The sequence below is a fragment of the Falco punctatus genome, assembly GCF_963210335.1.
Source record: "Falco punctatus genome assembly, chromosome: 1".
Lineage (NCBI taxonomy): Eukaryota > Metazoa > Chordata > Aves > Falconiformes > Falconidae > Falco > Falco punctatus.
The window spans coordinates 80644174-80662077 of NC_137580.1; the positions used below are offsets into that span (position 1 = coordinate 80644174).

Sequence of the window (17904 nt, forward strand, 5' to 3'; positions counted from 1 at the left end):
TAGAGAGATGGATGGACCAATACTTTAAGCCAATTTCCTGGAGAAACACAATGGCAGAGACAACATGTTAAGAAAACCACAAACCACCACTAAACATCAAAGTATTTTGAAGTGTGAAAAATATTAACAACAAAAAGTCAAATAAAAAAGGCTATTGGAAGAAGAATGAATCATATTAAAGGGCAAAGTAATTTGGAAGCTTCATTTGGTGTGAATATCAATGAAAGATATTCGTATCAGAAATTATTTCAGCATTTTTGGATAAGACATGTCAAGAAAAGTCATTTATAGTAGGGATTTATGCAACTGACTAACAATTAAAAAACACCAAAAGAATGATGACAACTGCAGTGGCAAAGAAACTATAGAGTATGCTTCAAGAGAAAGCTAAAGCCTGCTAACGCAAAGGAAATTTGCAGGAGAATATTGAGTGCAAACATGATTCTGGATGGGATTAAATATCAAAATGGAATGACAAACACTGGTAGTTTACTGCAGAAAGGTAGACTTAAGAGTCAAAGATAAATATGAACATTGAAATAACAGGAAGGCACAAGGTCACTCACAAAAATAAGACATTAAACCTCACTGGGGATAAAGTACACTTGGAAACTTCATCAGTGGAGATCAATTGCTTAAAATAACTTAGGAAAAAAATCACATCTGGGAATAAAAGCTAGGAGAGGGTACTATTGGTCAAGAGAAGGGACAGGCCTGTCTTCAATAACCATTGCAGTCAAGTATTGTCCAAGTACAGAGTTGAGGAAAGTGGTTCTTAAAACTTGAACAGATGTAGGAAAATGTAAAGATGAAGATTTCAAGTCCAGATACCTCAAGTTCATCTACTAAAATGGTTAGATTTCAAAATAATAAATGTGAATTTAGAAGCCTACATCAATTACAATACTTTCAGGGTAGTGCATTTTTTAAATCTTCTATTAAATGCAACATTCTTAACACAAGAGACCTATGCACTTAATTTTTCCAATCTCTTCTCCAGAATTGCTAAATTAAGGTGAAAAGCTACTTCATCTCTATATATCTATATTTATATATAAGCCTACTTATTATTCTGCAGATAACATACTGAAAATCCTCACAGGTGAAAAGTTCATAGTGCAGAATAAGTCCTCTGGACTACCTTTAATCCTTTTAATAACTATTATTCATATGGAAAGAATAAATGAAAATTATTATACTTTATTGTTTTGTAAGGTTATTGATAGGAGAATAATAAGGAAAAAAATGAATCTCTTTTTCTGTTAAGCTGTAACACAATATAAAAAAAAGTAAAACAGCAACAACAGATCTGTTTAACAAAATCTAAATCCAAGCCTCTTATGACTTGGTAATTAGAACATTTTTCCTTACCATTCACTTGGAGAATATGAGTTTGATAGAGCTTATCATAGCCATCAGCAAAGCAGGTGTAATTTCCCATATGAGTTGTGGTTACCTTAGTAATGTACAAGGACCCATCATCTCCAAAATCCTACCGGGAAAGATTAAAAACAAGGTTATCATAATTATGCCTGCATCCCTACATTAATTATGCTCATCATCTTGGCAACAAAGCTGTGATGCAAATATCAAGCATTGCAAATATTAACCAGAATAGCTGACAGTAATCTGAAACCCAAACATTGTATTTGTGAGTGGTGGAGTTGTTTGATCTTGCCACATATATTGTGTCTGTAAAAGAAAATACAACTTTTATTTTAGCAACCAGTTAAACTCTGCAGAAGCAACACAACTGTTTCTTTAGTTTGATAGTTATTTGCGGCAGAAAAGCTGTTTAGGACTGGATCTGATCAAATAGAAAAACTAAAGCTTTGCACAATTTAACAAGGTAAATGACATCCTGTGGAAGCGTGGTCATCCTTTAAAATGAACAGATACACAGGAAAAAAATTCTTACTCTTTCTTCAATTTAAATCACAATTTTTTACTCCACCCTTTTATATATCTTTAATTGGCATATGGGTTCCACTGGATTAGAGTGCAAAATTTGACCTTCATTTAAATTCCCAGTCCAATTTTAATTAATACAACATAATTTAAAATTTACAACCAGTTGTAAACTATGCCAATTATTGTAAAAATGCATGGAACATTAAATAGTGGTTTATTTTTCTTTTTATTTTCATGTCTGCAAGTCACTGCAATAATAATCCTAGTCTAGCTGCTTCCTGTCTATGTCTCATATTCTGAAGTGCTTGTAGAAATCCTGCTAGAAATTGTTTTTTCTAAATTCTATTTCATGATTTACTTTTTCAAGGACACTTCATGACCGTTAGTTTCTTTTCAATCTCAGCTTCCAATCTTTTTATTATTACATATGCAGTGTAATTACACAAACCAGCAATTATTTGAGCAAAGACTATGAAATAGAAAGGTAAAAGTCTGAAAAATGTCTTCCAGCCTCATAGATGTTTCTGCTGTAAAATATATAAATCAGAAATTAGAGTGCATAAATTAAGACATAAAACGTGCAAAACAGTCAGCTCCATACTAGGAAAAAGTATGCTGTATCTTCTATAGTATGTAGGTCAGCCCCTGTTCCTGAAGGGAACCCATGTGCTATAATTGTATGCCTAACCCTAACAGTCTATTCTTATGTATACAGTCTTCTTTTTATTTTTATCCTAAACTTATTCATGGTCCTCTTACAGCCATTTTATACACCTTAATGCAAACAGCCTTTAAAATCTGTAAAGTTTGTGATTTACTACAGGATACAGTACTGTAAAGTATACAGATATACAGATTATAATTAAATGCAATATTCACACACACACAGAGGCTTACACACAGAGGCCAAAGTATCCAACAGGTGTCCAATTCATTAGACTAGGGATAATCACCAAGCTACACCATCTACAGGTCTCATTAGATTCTGTGACTCATTACAGGAGCACTAGTTTCGCAAATGCTTTTCGGGGTTCTGGGACTACTGAAGGCAGGGGTTACTGGTAAAGACCACAGCAAAGAAGGCTTCAGTACATCAGCCTCTTTCTGTTGTCACCATGTCCCACGCCCGCTCAGCAGCAGGCTCCTGTTTCCCTACTCTTCCTCTTGGTGCTGACAGAGCCCTGAAGCCCGGTGGAAGCCCTTCCTGTCCCTCACCAGATTCAGCGCCGCCGGGGCATTGTCTTTCCTAATCCTGCACATTCAAGTAGTGACTCCACGTTGTTCCTGGATCACCTGTCCTTGCTTCCACCCTTCTTCCTTTTTACCTGTGTTCTGTCAGGAGCTCCTTGGTCAGTAATACAGGCCTTTGGCTGCCTCGGACAGACCATACTTGAGCACAGAGCAGATGACCCTTGAAAAATTCACCAGCTCTCTTAGACCCCTCTTCTTTAAAGCATGGTCTCTATTGGATTCTTCCAAGCACGTTCTTGAACAGGCTGAAGTCTACTCTCCTGAAGACCAGGGCTGTGCTCCTGCATTTTGCCTTGCTGCCTCCTCTGAGGCTCCTTGACTCTTCCCATCTCACCAACACTGCAGCCAAGGTTGCCCTGACCTTTACATCCCAACCATCTCCTCCTTATTTAATTCTTCACAAATTTTGTAATCTTCTTTGTAAATTCCTCAAATGCACAGAACAGTCTAACAAAATATTTTAAAAAACAGAAACTCAGCTGTAATACCTCACTCAGGGCACCTGTAAGCTGCACAATAAAAGAACTTTGATAAAAAAGTATTACTATATGCTGCCTTATTCTTACATTCTCTCCTTTGAAGGTTATCATGACAAAATACTGGGCCAGATTAACCTCTGGTCCATTATGACTATCCTTATATTCTTCCACGATCTCACCTACCACTTCTCCAATTTTTTTTGGATTAATTTTTTTCAGTTCCCACTTCCCAATTTTTCTTCTTTCCCAGAGAACATAATCTTAATGATTTTATGTTCATATTTCACTCAAGCTGCCTTTCACTATAAGACCTCCAATCAGTAAATTTTTCTGGTTTATTTCATTAAATATACTCAAAATACTATTCAGAAGACTTATGTCTCACTGTATTACTTTGCCCAAAGGGGTTTGGGCAACTAAATTTCACATTGCACATGTGCTTCAGATCATTCTGCTAGTTGCTTATTAAGAGAAGAAAATAACCCATTGTAAAAATTAATCCATCTGGTAAGACCCTCAGTAACTTGCCTTTCTCAAGGCAACTATAACTTTCTGTACTAGCACTTCAGTTACACAGACAGTATTTCTACCAAATCTTAGACAGTATTTCTACCAAATCTTCAATATGCCATTCCATGTTACCATTACAAAATCAGAAAAGAACCCCACTTAAACATTTACTTTTCAACTTTGATTATGTGAATCAACTCAACTAGATTTCCCTTCAAAAAAACCCATGTAAGTAACAAAAAATGTTCCTAATTGGATATTTTTTTATCTTTATCTCTTTCTTAAGTGTATAAAGAAGTAAATTCAATTAACTTTCCCCCCTTACTAGCTAAACACGTTTTCAAAGTGTTGCTCTTCAATTTACGAGCAAAAGAATGAAGAACAGCTGTTCAAAAGAGCCACACTAGCGGTACTTACATTTTATCTAGCAAATGGGTAATATTATTGCTGTCTACATTGTTTTGCCTAATCTCTGCCAAAGGTATTTGTGAACAAAACAGGACATTGGATGGAGTGTATTAACATTTAGCTGCTACAATGAAGTCAAGACTAGTTTAATTTAACATTCCTTATTTAAATTATTAGATATGCTTTGAAGCACGCTTACCTATTCCAGGCCTTTGAGTGATTCACTGTGGTGTGATGATACCTTTAGGTACCACAGTGATTTTCTAAGTAAACTGATGTCTGTGCTACGGCTTCTCCCTTCTTTGTCATAGAAACCATGGGTAAAATACCCCTATGGTTATTTTACTGAGACATCAGTATTCCAACAGGATTCCCACATGACATCACTTGGTTTTTTAACAACAAAACAAATGTCCCTAGCCTACTGTTATACTGAGTTCAATGTTTGTCTTGTTAATTAAAGCAAACAACTCAATAAAAAAGAGCAGTATTTGGAAAGGGATGGTGAAGTACAAACAGCATTCTTTGACACTGAATGTTGACATATATTTAGTGTTTTATAAAATAACTTGCAAGTCTGAAGAACAAGCAACTGAAAAAATCTGCATCTATAGAGACACACACACAAGCATCATAGAAGCAGAGCCTTCATACATCAACTGCAATAAGTATAGAAAAGGGTTTGTTTTTTTCCTTTTGAAAAAATATTTGATGACCCTAAAAACACTGCTACAAGCTCATTTTTTGTTAAATAGCCTACTGATCTAATAGAAATGGCAAAGCACTTCTACAATTACATTGAGAAATTGTAATTATTTTTGTTATGCATAAAAAAATTAGAATTGAACAATTATTTTAACAATGATTCCACTGCAACTCTGTTCTGTTGAAGGACTTGACATTTAAGAATCATGATATGTGTCATGAATAACGAGTAAAGGAATATGGAAATAAAACATTCATTTGACAGTGAATCTTTGCTTAGTTGTCTTAGTGTTAATACAACAGATACCTAAAGGTGATACTTGTTTTTAAATCAACAATTATTTCCTTTGGTTTTATAAGTTGCTGTCATAATGCTAATGCTTTGCATATGAGAAAGTTTATGCTCATCTGCCTGCCCTTCCTAACAGCCCTACAAAGGCTGTTGCCAGCTCTCTCCCCACAGGAGAATGTATAACAAAACAGACTGCTTGAATTTGTTCATTATCATAGAAACTAGGTGGTTTTCTTACACAATAGTCAATTTATTGTCAATATACTGCTGTCTTTTTTTTTTTCCTTTAGCTAAAACCCCTCTATACTCCAAATCTTGAGTATTTTTTCATTTAGAGATCACAACCTTCCCCCCAAAAAAACATCTCCCTCAAAATGAAAAATGGCATGTCTTCATTTGCCTTTTGACTCAGTGCATCCACACTGTTCCCTGCCAAAATCTCACTTGTAATGTCTTGTAGCGTGTAACAGAGAATTTAGTTCAGAGAACATAAGAAGTCCAGAAAACTGAATTGGGAATGCATTCTAGATTTAGGTGGTCTGAAGCCATTACACACAAAATTGACAAAAAATGTTTAATTTTTATTATTTTTTTTTTTAATCAGAGAACATTATTATTCCAAATAAGAAGGTCTAACTTCCTCACAACATAATTTTTGATCCAGTGCTTAGAGTCCCAAATCAGATATAGGTATGCCAGAGTGAAATCATTAACACACATAATTCAAATTAGGGCTTGGTACCTTAAGTTTTCCACTTAAGTGACCCAAAGGGTTCAGCTTGAACTCAAAAAATAGGAAATATTTTCTTTCTGGGGGTTTGGGTTTTTGGTTTGTGGGTTTTTTTGTTTGTTTGGTTGGTTGGGGTTTTTTGGTGGCTTCTTTGTTGTTTTTTTTTTGTTTTGGGTTTGTTTGGGGGTTTTTTATAAGTTTTTTTGTTTGGTTGGTTTTGCTGTTTGTGGTGGTGATGGTGATTAATTATTTTTTACTTGTAATTTTTCAGACCTGATAATACCTTTCTGACCAGCATTTCAGCCTCAGCCTTTCCCATGAAGATATAAACTTTTTATAAAACTGAACATACTGTATTTAAGAGAGCTACGAACTGGTTAAGAATCTTGTTTTGAAATCTCCCCTCTCTAAGCTCAGTTTCTGGCAGTCGATGCACTCTGTGTGTGCTTCCAGGAACACCAGTGAGCACCAGAACCTCAGCACCGGTACACAGTAGAAGGTGATGGTTAGCACCAAAGTTGACACTTACACATTTTCGCAGCACTGATCTTATGGGGCCTGTTTCATGCAGGTCAGAAAAAACAATTGATACAATCTTCTCATGGCCTTAAAATTTTCAACTTCTAAAGAACTGAAAAATATTAATCTTAACTCTAAAATTCCACACCTTTGGGAAGGAAAGAAAAAAGCAAAAGAAAAAAGAAGAGATAACAAGGACAATAAAGAAAAGAATAGAGGAATGAGGACATGAGAACTGGAGATGTGAATCCTTACCTATATGATGCTAGAAAAAACATGAGACAAAAAAATTAGCTTACTGGGTCCTTAATAAATGGAATTAGCAAACATGAAGTATTTTGAATTAACAGCTTTTAGATTAAATATGAAACTTCTATTTCTATTTGCAGTCTTTGGCAAACCTACAACAAAGAAGAAAATTACATTGGTTGGTATCTTTTTTACTGATGGTTAATAATGTAAACACTGTAACCCTGTTATACTAGCTCAGCAATAATGACAACACAATTTGGGTAAGGACTTTCCCCTCATCGTTTTTAAAGGGAAATCATGATTATTTTTTTTTTTTTATGGGAAAAGAGGAAAAAATCATCTGTCTCTGAACTGATCAGAAGAATTATTTTCACTTAAGAATTAAAATATTGCACTGGTCTGCTAAGGGAAAGCTGCCTCAATAATTGCAGCCATCTAGGTATTTTTGAAACAACTGTCGTTTGCTTGTAAAAGACAGCCAGTAAACATAATCACCTTTTTTTCCTGTATACCTCCCCACAGTTTCTGTATTTGACTTCAGTCAGATTGGTACTTATGGAAGTACCAATAATACTAATGTTGCATTTTTGTTCGTATTTTACATAATTATTTTTCAGTATCTGTAATGTACTTCATTACTACAAGGACACAGAAAGCAAATAATCCTTTGAAGGAAACATTTTTTTTAAAAAAATATTAATGTATGCTTGGTTTGCTGGGTAAATTCGTCTCAGACTTTTCATGCTAATGTCAATGTTACAACTCTGGTTTGCTATTGCATGTCAGAAAGAACGTAAATTCCACGAAGAAATCTGAGAATAACTGCATTTGGCACTAATGCAAGATTATTTTAGCTTCCCCAATAGCTCAAGAGGGAAAACAAACCCTAAATTTCCTAAGCGCATATTTTGCATACCTTCTCTGAATCTCCTATCTTACAACTGCAATAAGAACAAAACATGAATCTCGTGTAAAACCACTAGTTGCAGAACCAGCCTGACAGAAAACTGTAAATCAATTAAAAGCCCAAAGAAAGACCGCAGTGTAATACAGTAAGTAGTAGCACAGCATATACAGTAGAAAGGGCCAGGGTCTTAAAAGAAACTCTGTTCTGAAGAATATAACGCCAGACAGCAGTCTGTGGTTATTAATGCAGGCTAACTTGAGTCAAGGGAAATTAATCTTCCTAAGCTTCTTTTTACAGTCAGTTGCAAGAGGTAAAGGTAGCAAAATCCTTTCACAGGACAGTTCAGTGGGTCTGTCTGCTCACTGCTTTGAGTTACTGTCTACCTCTTTCTTGCTGACCACAGAAATAAGCTTCCTAGATATAATTAGACATCAGAAGTATTTCATTGCTCTGTGTTTCTTGACACTGGGGAGACAGTTACAAAAGCTGTTTTTCAGCACAGCACGGTAGCCTCACCAGCATCGCTCTACTGCCAAGGGGAAAAGAGGTGATCGTGCAGTGATTTAGAACACCCTCACTACTGCTCAGACTTTGAGGAAGCCTTCATGCATATCATCCTAAACCTGCCTTACAAATGGTCAATGCAGAGATCACCCTCTAGTATGTCTTCCTACAATGAGACTTTGTAATGCATGAGTCCTGGCCATCACTTGTATTGAACTGGATTTGTCCATATTCAGCAGGTCTGAGAAAAAGATTATTTCTCTGACTATACATGAATAGAAAAACACTGTACCTACTTCTGAAAACAACTTCATAATTACACTGTGATAAGATTGAACTTATTCTCGATCCCTTAGCTTACAAGCACTATTGTTTTAAATTTACAGAGTTTATTGGAGGTTCTGATCTTCCTATTGCATAAAATACTGGGTTTCAGTTTCATGAGTGCAAACCCCTTTTCTTAGGTTGACGATAAAGCATATCTTTGGTTCCTGAACTGCACTCATCTTAAAGTAATAGAACTCATTTTATTTCACAGAAACAAATTTATCAGGTGCTTCTTCACAAACTTGAAAGAATCTACAAACAAGTAAAAAACTAACCCTTTAATTCTGCGTATTACTAAAACTTTCATCCAGTCAATCTCCTGTATTCTGAACTATCCAGGAGTCGGACAGACATGGAGGTAGAGTGTCCTCAAGCTTTATGTAGTCCGAAAAAGCTTGGTGGGATAAATTTCCTTTTGCTACAAACTGCCCTGTATACATATGATAAACCAACCAATGGGCAATAAAATATCTTCTCAAACACATACATCTTTTAAAAGTCTTGCAGACAAAACTACCTAAAAGAAAAAAAAGATACAGATTGTACGGAATCTTTTACTATGTGGTAACTGAAGAGGAGACATAGAGGGGGAAAAAAGCATATTGTAACTTGACTACTTTTCTTTATAATGATCTCTCATTTTATATGTATCATTAATGTATAGTCCCCAGGCAACAGCAGGCAGAAAACAGAGCCACACACATTACTTGGATTATTAATACAGTGCCAGTTTTGTCAGTTTATCAAGTATGTTCCATAAGAAATTGGCACATACATGCTTAGAAATATATTTAATGGCATTCCTGTACAAAAGATTATTTTTTTAAAATATACACCTGAATACATACAACAAAGGGAGTAAGATCTGTGCACTGCATTCTTTTGCTCTTTGTTTATAAAATCAAAATATTAGCAGCTTGAATGCTAGCACAGCATCTTCACTTAAGGGTCTAGTCCAGACTGACACACCCAATACTCATAAAAACATTTCTCTTGGAACCTTTTAAGCAAACAGCAAATTCCAGTCAATCTGAACTAAGTACTTAGTATGAGCTGCAGTACAACAGCAAAGGCTGAATTATACCAATAAAAAACTGAAAGCTAAGACTATTTACCTTTAATACCAATTGTAGCTGTCTGCAAGCATCACACATATGTTGCCTTTGCTCAAACCACTAATATAACATTACATGTTCATCAGTCTAATCTCTTATCACAGGAAAGCTTTAGTAGGCAAGATCAATTGCTGACGTCAATGAAAGAAGACACTTCAGTGTCATTGGCAGATACCTCAAAAACCTCCACTGTAACCACTGAAACTAGTTATGTATGAACAATTTTATTGTTTTTTTTTCTTTCTCTCCTTTTCTCCTCTCTACATAAATTAATTGTGATGATACTTTTTAGTGATACCATTTGTATCCTCTGGTCATGGTTACTGATCAGGTAAAGTGAAAGACGACCCTGGTACAAGACAAGGCAAACTACAGTGTTCAGAAAGCTGTCTGTAGAGAAAAAAAAATAATCAGCATGTGGTGGCACTGACAAGCATATTTTACAGAGCTGTACCAAGTATGACCAAGTATGTTCTTTTACTAATACAAAGCCAAGATGTTATAAAGAAAGTTAGCAAGCCTACAGGTCCCATATACAAATACAACAGCATAATTTGAACTAACAAAATCTCGTCTTTTCTACACATTATGACCAGTAATATACTTGTGTTTCTTCTTTCTGGTACCTATCTTTCTCATAGATCTAGTCTGCTTTCAAGTCACAGAAATGAGGATGGAAGTTCCCCATTTCCTAAAGGGATTGTGAATAGTGGTCGCTAATATTTTCTGCCTGTAATTAACAAAGTAAGGAAATCTTGCTGATATTTAGCAACTTTGTTCTTATTAAACACTCACATCACTTGTTATATGTATAAAGTTTACCATATTCTGCTCCTTGCAGGATAAGCTGTGTATTATTTTGAAGCAAAGTGCCTAATTGAGGTACACGTGTTTCCCATGCATTGTAAGTTTAAAAAAAATGATAAAAATCAAATGCAAGTACTTTCAGTTGCACAGTTGAAAATAAGACCATAAACTCCAGTTAAACAAAACACGTACATGAAAGATTTACATGCAAATCAGAGTATCACCCTGAGTCACGACCATATTCTTGTGCTCTCTGACTTGAGTAACAGGTTCTCCTTCCTGTGAGACTTCCATTGCTCCAATTTTACTACTGCTGTGCCAACCATAAGTAATCCTCTTTCGCTGCAACACTAGTTACCACTTTGTTAACATCAAGTTTCTATGAGAGCTACCAAAATAATTTTACTTCTCAGTACACCATTATTGTTTATATTTTTATTCTGTATTTAATTTTTGCTTTTTTAACTATTGCTTTCTGTAATGGACCCAAATATTCATTAGAGGTACAGGTCCTTTATGAACCATGAACCTATATTTACTATACCTTCTTTTTTCACCTTTGTTCTATGCATTTGTATTAAACAATGGGACAGCAGTATTCATTGCAAAGCTTTTATGCTACTGTCACTGTATGTAGCTGTTACTGAAATACCATCATACAATTTTTTCTTGTATACAGTACAGTCTCACTGTGGAAGGCTGAAATGCACAGTTGTTCTTTTCCTGTTGCTGATCCTCTAGCTAACCCTTGGTTTCAGCTATATTTCACTCTAATTATAACCCTATCATCAACAGTTCCTAACTGATCATAGAATTCATGTCAGAAATAAAAAGGGTGGGAGAAAAGGTGGCATTTTCCCCTTGTCTTCCTTTTACTATAATTTAAAATGTTAATTTTTTTAACACAAAGCTTAAACTTACAAGCCTTCTTCATGAATGAATGTCTCGTCTGATGTTAAAACTAATGTATATCATGTCAAAAACGAAGGCAAAACAGGATTTCTGTCATCTTTCATTAACTGTGACAACAGCAGGAGCTTCACAGGAGTCCTAATAAGTTACCAGATTGCTGCACAAAATTTAAAACATCTCATAGACAAAAGTGGTACAGTATCAATATTTTACTGTGCCAGAGTATGGCAATTCCATTTCATTTCTTGTTAACGTAAACAGGTCTGCAAAGACAGACTTTTGCCTGGAAGGAAGATACAGTCTTATCCCAAGTAACAGGACAGCTTCAAGTGAAATGCATAACTATTGCTGTTATTGTTCAGAATGTTACTCTTCAGAAAATTTATTCTTCAAGAATACATGGACACCCAAATCCGATTTTAAACCAGACAAGACAACCTACTCCAGATGTGAGTGGGCAAGAATGTTTTCTTTTATTAAGATACTCTGAACTTTATTTTAGGTTTAATTTTTCCCCCCCTTTCTTCAAGGGCTTAAGTAAGTATCTATGAGAAGAGACTTAACACTGGAAATCATTAAGATATTTTCCTTAGACAGTTCTAGAAGGAAAATGTTAATCAACAGCAAAAAAACATATTTGCTAAGTATTTTTGGGTAACTGACAAAAATCCAGTAACTTCTACCTCATTTTACTTGCAAAGATGGCAGATTCAGTGATCCTCTGTAAATCCACCTGAATTTTCCTTACTCTAGTGTAAGATAAATTTTTAGACCAAACCAAACTAGGTATTTATTTACAAATGCTGTTTCAACTTCTCTGCTTCTGGCTGGAGTTTGAAGTGCTACATAGCCAGGAGAATAAAACCATAACTAGCAGACATCACTGAGAGCTGTTCCCTAACACAAAAATGCAACTTGCTTCCTGTAATTCTCACCCACTTCCAAGAATCCATCTCCTACGTTCTTTATCAGACTCGATACAGCCCAGAGCAGGCTTCAAAGAGAAACGTAATCGATTCTTCATCAGGGCTTGACAGAGTGTTTTGCGATGCAGAAAACAGAAGATTGAAGCATCCACGTCCAGATATAATAAGTCCAACTCAGGCATGTAACCACCAAAATATGTCATCACTGTACAGATGTGCCAAAATGTGTGTAAAAATGTATGGTTGTATCAACCTTAGTACCTGTAAAATACTGCCAAAATGAGAGTCAGGAGAAGACAGAGCAGCAAACATAACGAAAGGAGCTCAGCTGAGAATAGCCAGAAGGAAACTGTAGGGATGACCATCCTCAATTTTCCTTCAGCTCGGAGCTGAAGCGTGACCAGATGATGGATGGAGAAAGAACACCACTGCTTTACTGAGCAGTTGTTCCCAATGTTTCCAGTGTTCTAAGGTTTTCATGATCATGGCTTGCAAATCTGTCACAGTATTAATCATAGCGAATGTAAACAAATAAAAATTATTTACTAAACCCTGTAGAATATACTACAGTTAAAATTCAGCATTTTGCCTATACAGATGGGAACTAAAATCCTGCATGAAAATCAAGCAAAACTACAGGAACCATTAAAAGTACTGACTGATAAAGGCATTGCCCTAACTCATCCTAAATTTAGGAAAACTTTTACTTTATTTTATCTCCCCTCTTTAACAGAATAATGAAAACACTTTGGATATGGATACAAGGTTAACTATATCCCAATACAAAAAGTTCTAAATGCAAGCTTTTAAAAAGGAGCTCTAGATTATTGAGATAGCTATATAAAAATGGTATAAAGATCATAAGGAAAGGAAGAGTGCACAGGAAGGTGATAAAATTTACATATGGCACAGAAGTTTGGGCAATGACAGAGAAATCAGTCTGTACAAAAGCAGATCAGTAAAATTTAGGTATGAAGGGATACATGGTACTAGGAGTACGGGTAGATACATCACTGAGCAGTTTGATTCAGAAAAATCCTAAATGTCATCATTTGAAAATTGTGGCAGACATACCATCTCCTGTTGCAATCCTGTCACAGCTCACAAATTAAGCAGCCTTGATCTGGGTAAGTAATTTGCTTCATGTCACTTTTGCAAGTAGCAGTACTGGCGATTTTAGAGGTGGGTGGCAATTTTCTTTTTAAGTCAGTACTGAATCAATACCCTGGTGCACTTCTGGAGGATTTGTTTTGTAATTATTATTTTTAAAGATATTATAAATGCCAGTTAAGCCAAATTCCCAATAGGAAATTATGTCCTACCTATCTTAATTCTTCCTCCTGGGAAGCTTTTTTTTGGTGTTTAAGCAATTGTGCTTCTGCGTTCAGTGAAGCAGACTCAGATATCAAAGCACTTCTGTTACTGGTGACGTGACCCTCCTATTTAATGTACTATAGAGATGATTTGAAAGTCAGGGCTGTGAGCCACAGGAGGCCATTAGTAACAAAGCATCTGTCTCATACTTTTAAGGAGGACTGACCTTTCCTGCTAGCTGTAGCCTAGTCTGGGCTGCTCTTTGGAGACTTCTTTTCTAAAATAATAACCTGAAAAGCTTAATATTCTTTCTGTGTCCTATAAAACTCTTTCACACAATTCTTACCAAAGTTGTGGAAAGCATTAAGTCTAATAGGATAGCAAAAGTACTGCAAAATTACCTGGATGAGTTGGAAAAATAAATATGTAACTAGGAATACAAGCGCTCAGAAATGATGGTGTTTTTCACCCAGCTGAGGAAATGTATACTGCAGAAAAACCCAAAAAGAATAAGTCTATAGCTGTACATAAAAAAATCAAACTGCAATTTATTAATGCACTAAGTAGAAATTAATAGCACAAGCTGAATTTGCTAGTATCAGCAATATAAATATATATACATATATAGAAAAGAACAACGGAAACATTGAATTCAAACTGAAAAGAAAGGGTTGAGGAAGATTCTACGGTAGTGAAAAAAGATGCTTATGAAAATTCTGAAAGCAGCTTATAACATTACTGATCAAATAGATTTCTGCTAATTTTAAAATTCAGGGAAGATGGCTAAGAGAGAAAAGAAAGATAGATGTGATAGAAGTCCTGGTGTCTCTGAAAAAAAGGAGTACAAGTTACTAGGAAATTCCTAGATTCCTCAAAAAAAAAAAAAAGTGTCACTGATGTATTCTGGAGTCCCCAATGAAACTAGACAAAATCAACTTTAGTGTACAAGAAAATATGTCTGTGGAGAAGAAGGCTAACAATGTTTTGAACACCTCTGGTATTCATGTATTTCCTGCTCATACAGAAGACCCTCCTAAACAGCTAGGAGTAAAAAACTATATTCTCAGCTGCTCTTCTAAAGATGTGTTCAGTGCACTGTGTTAAGAAATTGGTTTGGAAGAACCAATCAATTCGGAAATCCACAATGTCCCTTTTATTTTATTAACAGTGTCTGTCTGTAGGTGTCAGAACCATATAGTGCTGCCTTCCAGGTAGTTTAACATGGCTTGCCTGGGGTTATTTTCAAGGATTCCTTCATGGCAACTGGGAATGGATGTACATGTTATATTAACACCTTTCACTGTCTTCTGGAAAACAAACAGGAAAATATTAAGAGACTAGTTATTTTGGATATGATTAGCAGAAACAGCTCTAGAATGCAGAATTATGAGTAGCGCAAGACAAGGGACTCAGCTGTACAAGAAGCAATTACTTTGCCAGACTCTGATAGGAAAAGGACCAGCTCATGATCCCAGTTACGCTGTTGAAAGCATGACAGCAGATTATGGTCCACAGAACATGATTCTGTTCACCTCTGAAATCAACACTTCCACTTCTAATGAAGATAAAATGAAACAGACCAATCTAGCACAAAAGAACAGAAAGACCACGATGATACTAATGCTTCTTCATCAAGGCTGAATCAACAGCTGGCTCAAATTTAAAATAGTCCTCACCATAAAAAGATGTATATAATAAGTTGTATCATAAAGTCCTGCTGTATTATATCTTTAATTAAGCTAGAGTTATAGAACTTGCAAGTCCAGATTATTTTAATGGGGATCAATATTTGTGAATGAAACACCTCACCACAATCTTTTTCACTATATTTCATTAACAGATCAATGCTGGTACCTCGTTTAAATGTGTCTTTACAGTGTCATGAAAACAAGATGTACAGTCTAAAGCAGCATTCATCATGTCATTACTAAAATAAATATTAAAATAATATTCCAAAACAAATACATGTAAAATTCTGCAAGTCTTACATGTATCCAAAGTTTCCCTCCTATGTGATATATCCCACTGCTAAATAATTAATTAGGACACAAAATTAGATTCCATGAAAGGGAAGAGAAAAATGAAGGATGGAAGAGAACTGAATGAGATGATTGCTCTAGTGGTCAAGACTTCTGTCATATCTGTAAGTAAATAAAATATTAGAGGTTTAATAAAGCTGATTGGCATCCTTAACAACAACTATATTAACTTTACTTTTTAAGATGAAATCGAGAAAAAAAAAAGATATTTGACCTATTAAATAGAAGAGAAGATTCTACTTATCCTTACATCCTACTTAAAGACTGTGTAACAGATAAAGGGTAATTAAATACAGATAAAAATAGAACTGTGCTGCATTTGAAGAGTCACTGTTAATAAAATCCAACCACTTCATTAAAAAAATCAGTAGAAAAAGAATGAAAGAGATGTAACAGATGGGTTTAAGGGGTGTCATAAGCACAATGTACAAGGAAAACCTGCAACTATGCTGTTAAATTTAACTTCAGATACGCCAGTTGTAACACACACAGAATAGCGCTCAACCATGCAGAAGACGTGACACTAATTGCTGCATCGCAACTTTACTATTATTTACCAAGGAAAGTTCAAAACAAGCTGGTCAGGAACCAGTTTTTCTATTGAACAAGATTGGTAGCTCTTCCCTCTGGTATTATGACTGGTTTGATTTGCTCACTGTTGGACTATGAGTTACTGTCTTCCAAAAATGAAGAGGTTAGGAGCATCATCTCTGAAGGGAAGGAGATCCTTGTGCTCCCTTCACATCACAGGACCCCTACACCTTCCCTCACACAGGGGCAAGAGGGTCAAGCAAAGACTCTGCAGCATCAGCGGAGCAACGGCAAAGCTTTAGGGAGGATGAAACCTTCCTGAGGAATGGAGCAAGACTGTGCAGAGCTTGCTGCAGCAATTCAGAAAGTCACTGGGTTGACAGAAGCCAGACCTGGAAGCAGACATTCCCTCTTTTAGGACACTGGAGAAAGAAGAAATCCTGTTTATTAGAAGCTTGAATTTCTATTCTGTTTTGCCTATTAATCCTCACTGTCTTTAAATTCAAGTCCCCTAGTTTATAACCTAATAAAGCTTTTTCAGATATTTTTTTTTTTACTTTTAAGAACAGTTGCCTTCAGGAAAACAAACAAACAAAAAAAGATTGAGGCATATTTCTCTGTCATTTCTGGCTCATGTGGGATTCTGTCATAAATACAAACACACACAGAAAATTCTTGGCAGACAGGGCATTTGCATTTATGACCAATGCCTTCAAGTCATGCCTGTGACATACTAAGAACCCTTTAACCATGTGTAAGGAGAAGTTTGTATGGAGGTCCAAACTATTCCATAGGAGAGAACATGAAAGGGAATAATTTGTGAGGTTTTCCTGAAAAATTTCTCAAGTATAAAAAACGGGAGAAAAAGGATGAGAAGTTGGAAGGACAATAGAGATGCCAGGAGTCCTTTCTAGGAATTGTGTTTAGCATTTTGGACAATCTGAAAACATTTGTGTCACCAATTGCTGAGCAGAACTCTCCAGAATGGAAGGGAGCATGTTCTTTCAAAGGGCATTAGCTTTTTGTGGCATCTTCTGGAGGGGGCAGGGGGAGAAGGAAGGAGGATGGAGGGGAATATAGCAATAAGAGAATGCAGACTGTTAAATGACAGCAAAAAAAGTGAAAGTTGTAATCTGTAAATTAATTTTAACAAGATGAACAAATAAGTTATGAAAGAAAGATAGTCTATACATAACTCCAAAAGCCCCAAATGGAAATATTACATGCTTCCCCTGAAGGCAACCTCAAGAAAGATATTATGAGCTTTTATCAAAAAGTAAAAGTTGAACTTTAAAAAGTTACTAATTTAAGTACATTAGCAGTTGTTAAACTTTACATGTGGACAAGTCATCTAAGTAGATCTCATACTACTGTAAGAACAACGGGTAGACATCTTGTAAAAAAGAGGAATTGCTGACAGGTTTAAGGAAGAAGCTCAAGGTAAAACTGGAGTAAAAGGTCAGAA

The 17904-nt window shown here is 35.6% G+C and overlaps 1 protein-coding gene across 4 annotated transcripts in view; it reads right to left on the reverse strand.

Annotated features, from left to right (window-relative positions):
- FSTL5 (follistatin like 5) overlaps positions 1-17904 on the reverse strand; it is a 324611-nt gene that overhangs the window by 85100 nt on the left and 221607 nt on the right. For all 4 annotated transcript variants that reach the window (XM_080370936.1, XM_080370934.1, XM_080370935.1 and 1 more), the window contains exon 8: positions 1372-1492. In XM_080370936.1, the coding sequence (XP_080227062.1) occupies positions 1372-1492 (121 nt within the window). The remainder of the gene's footprint in view (positions 1-1371; positions 1493-17904) is intronic.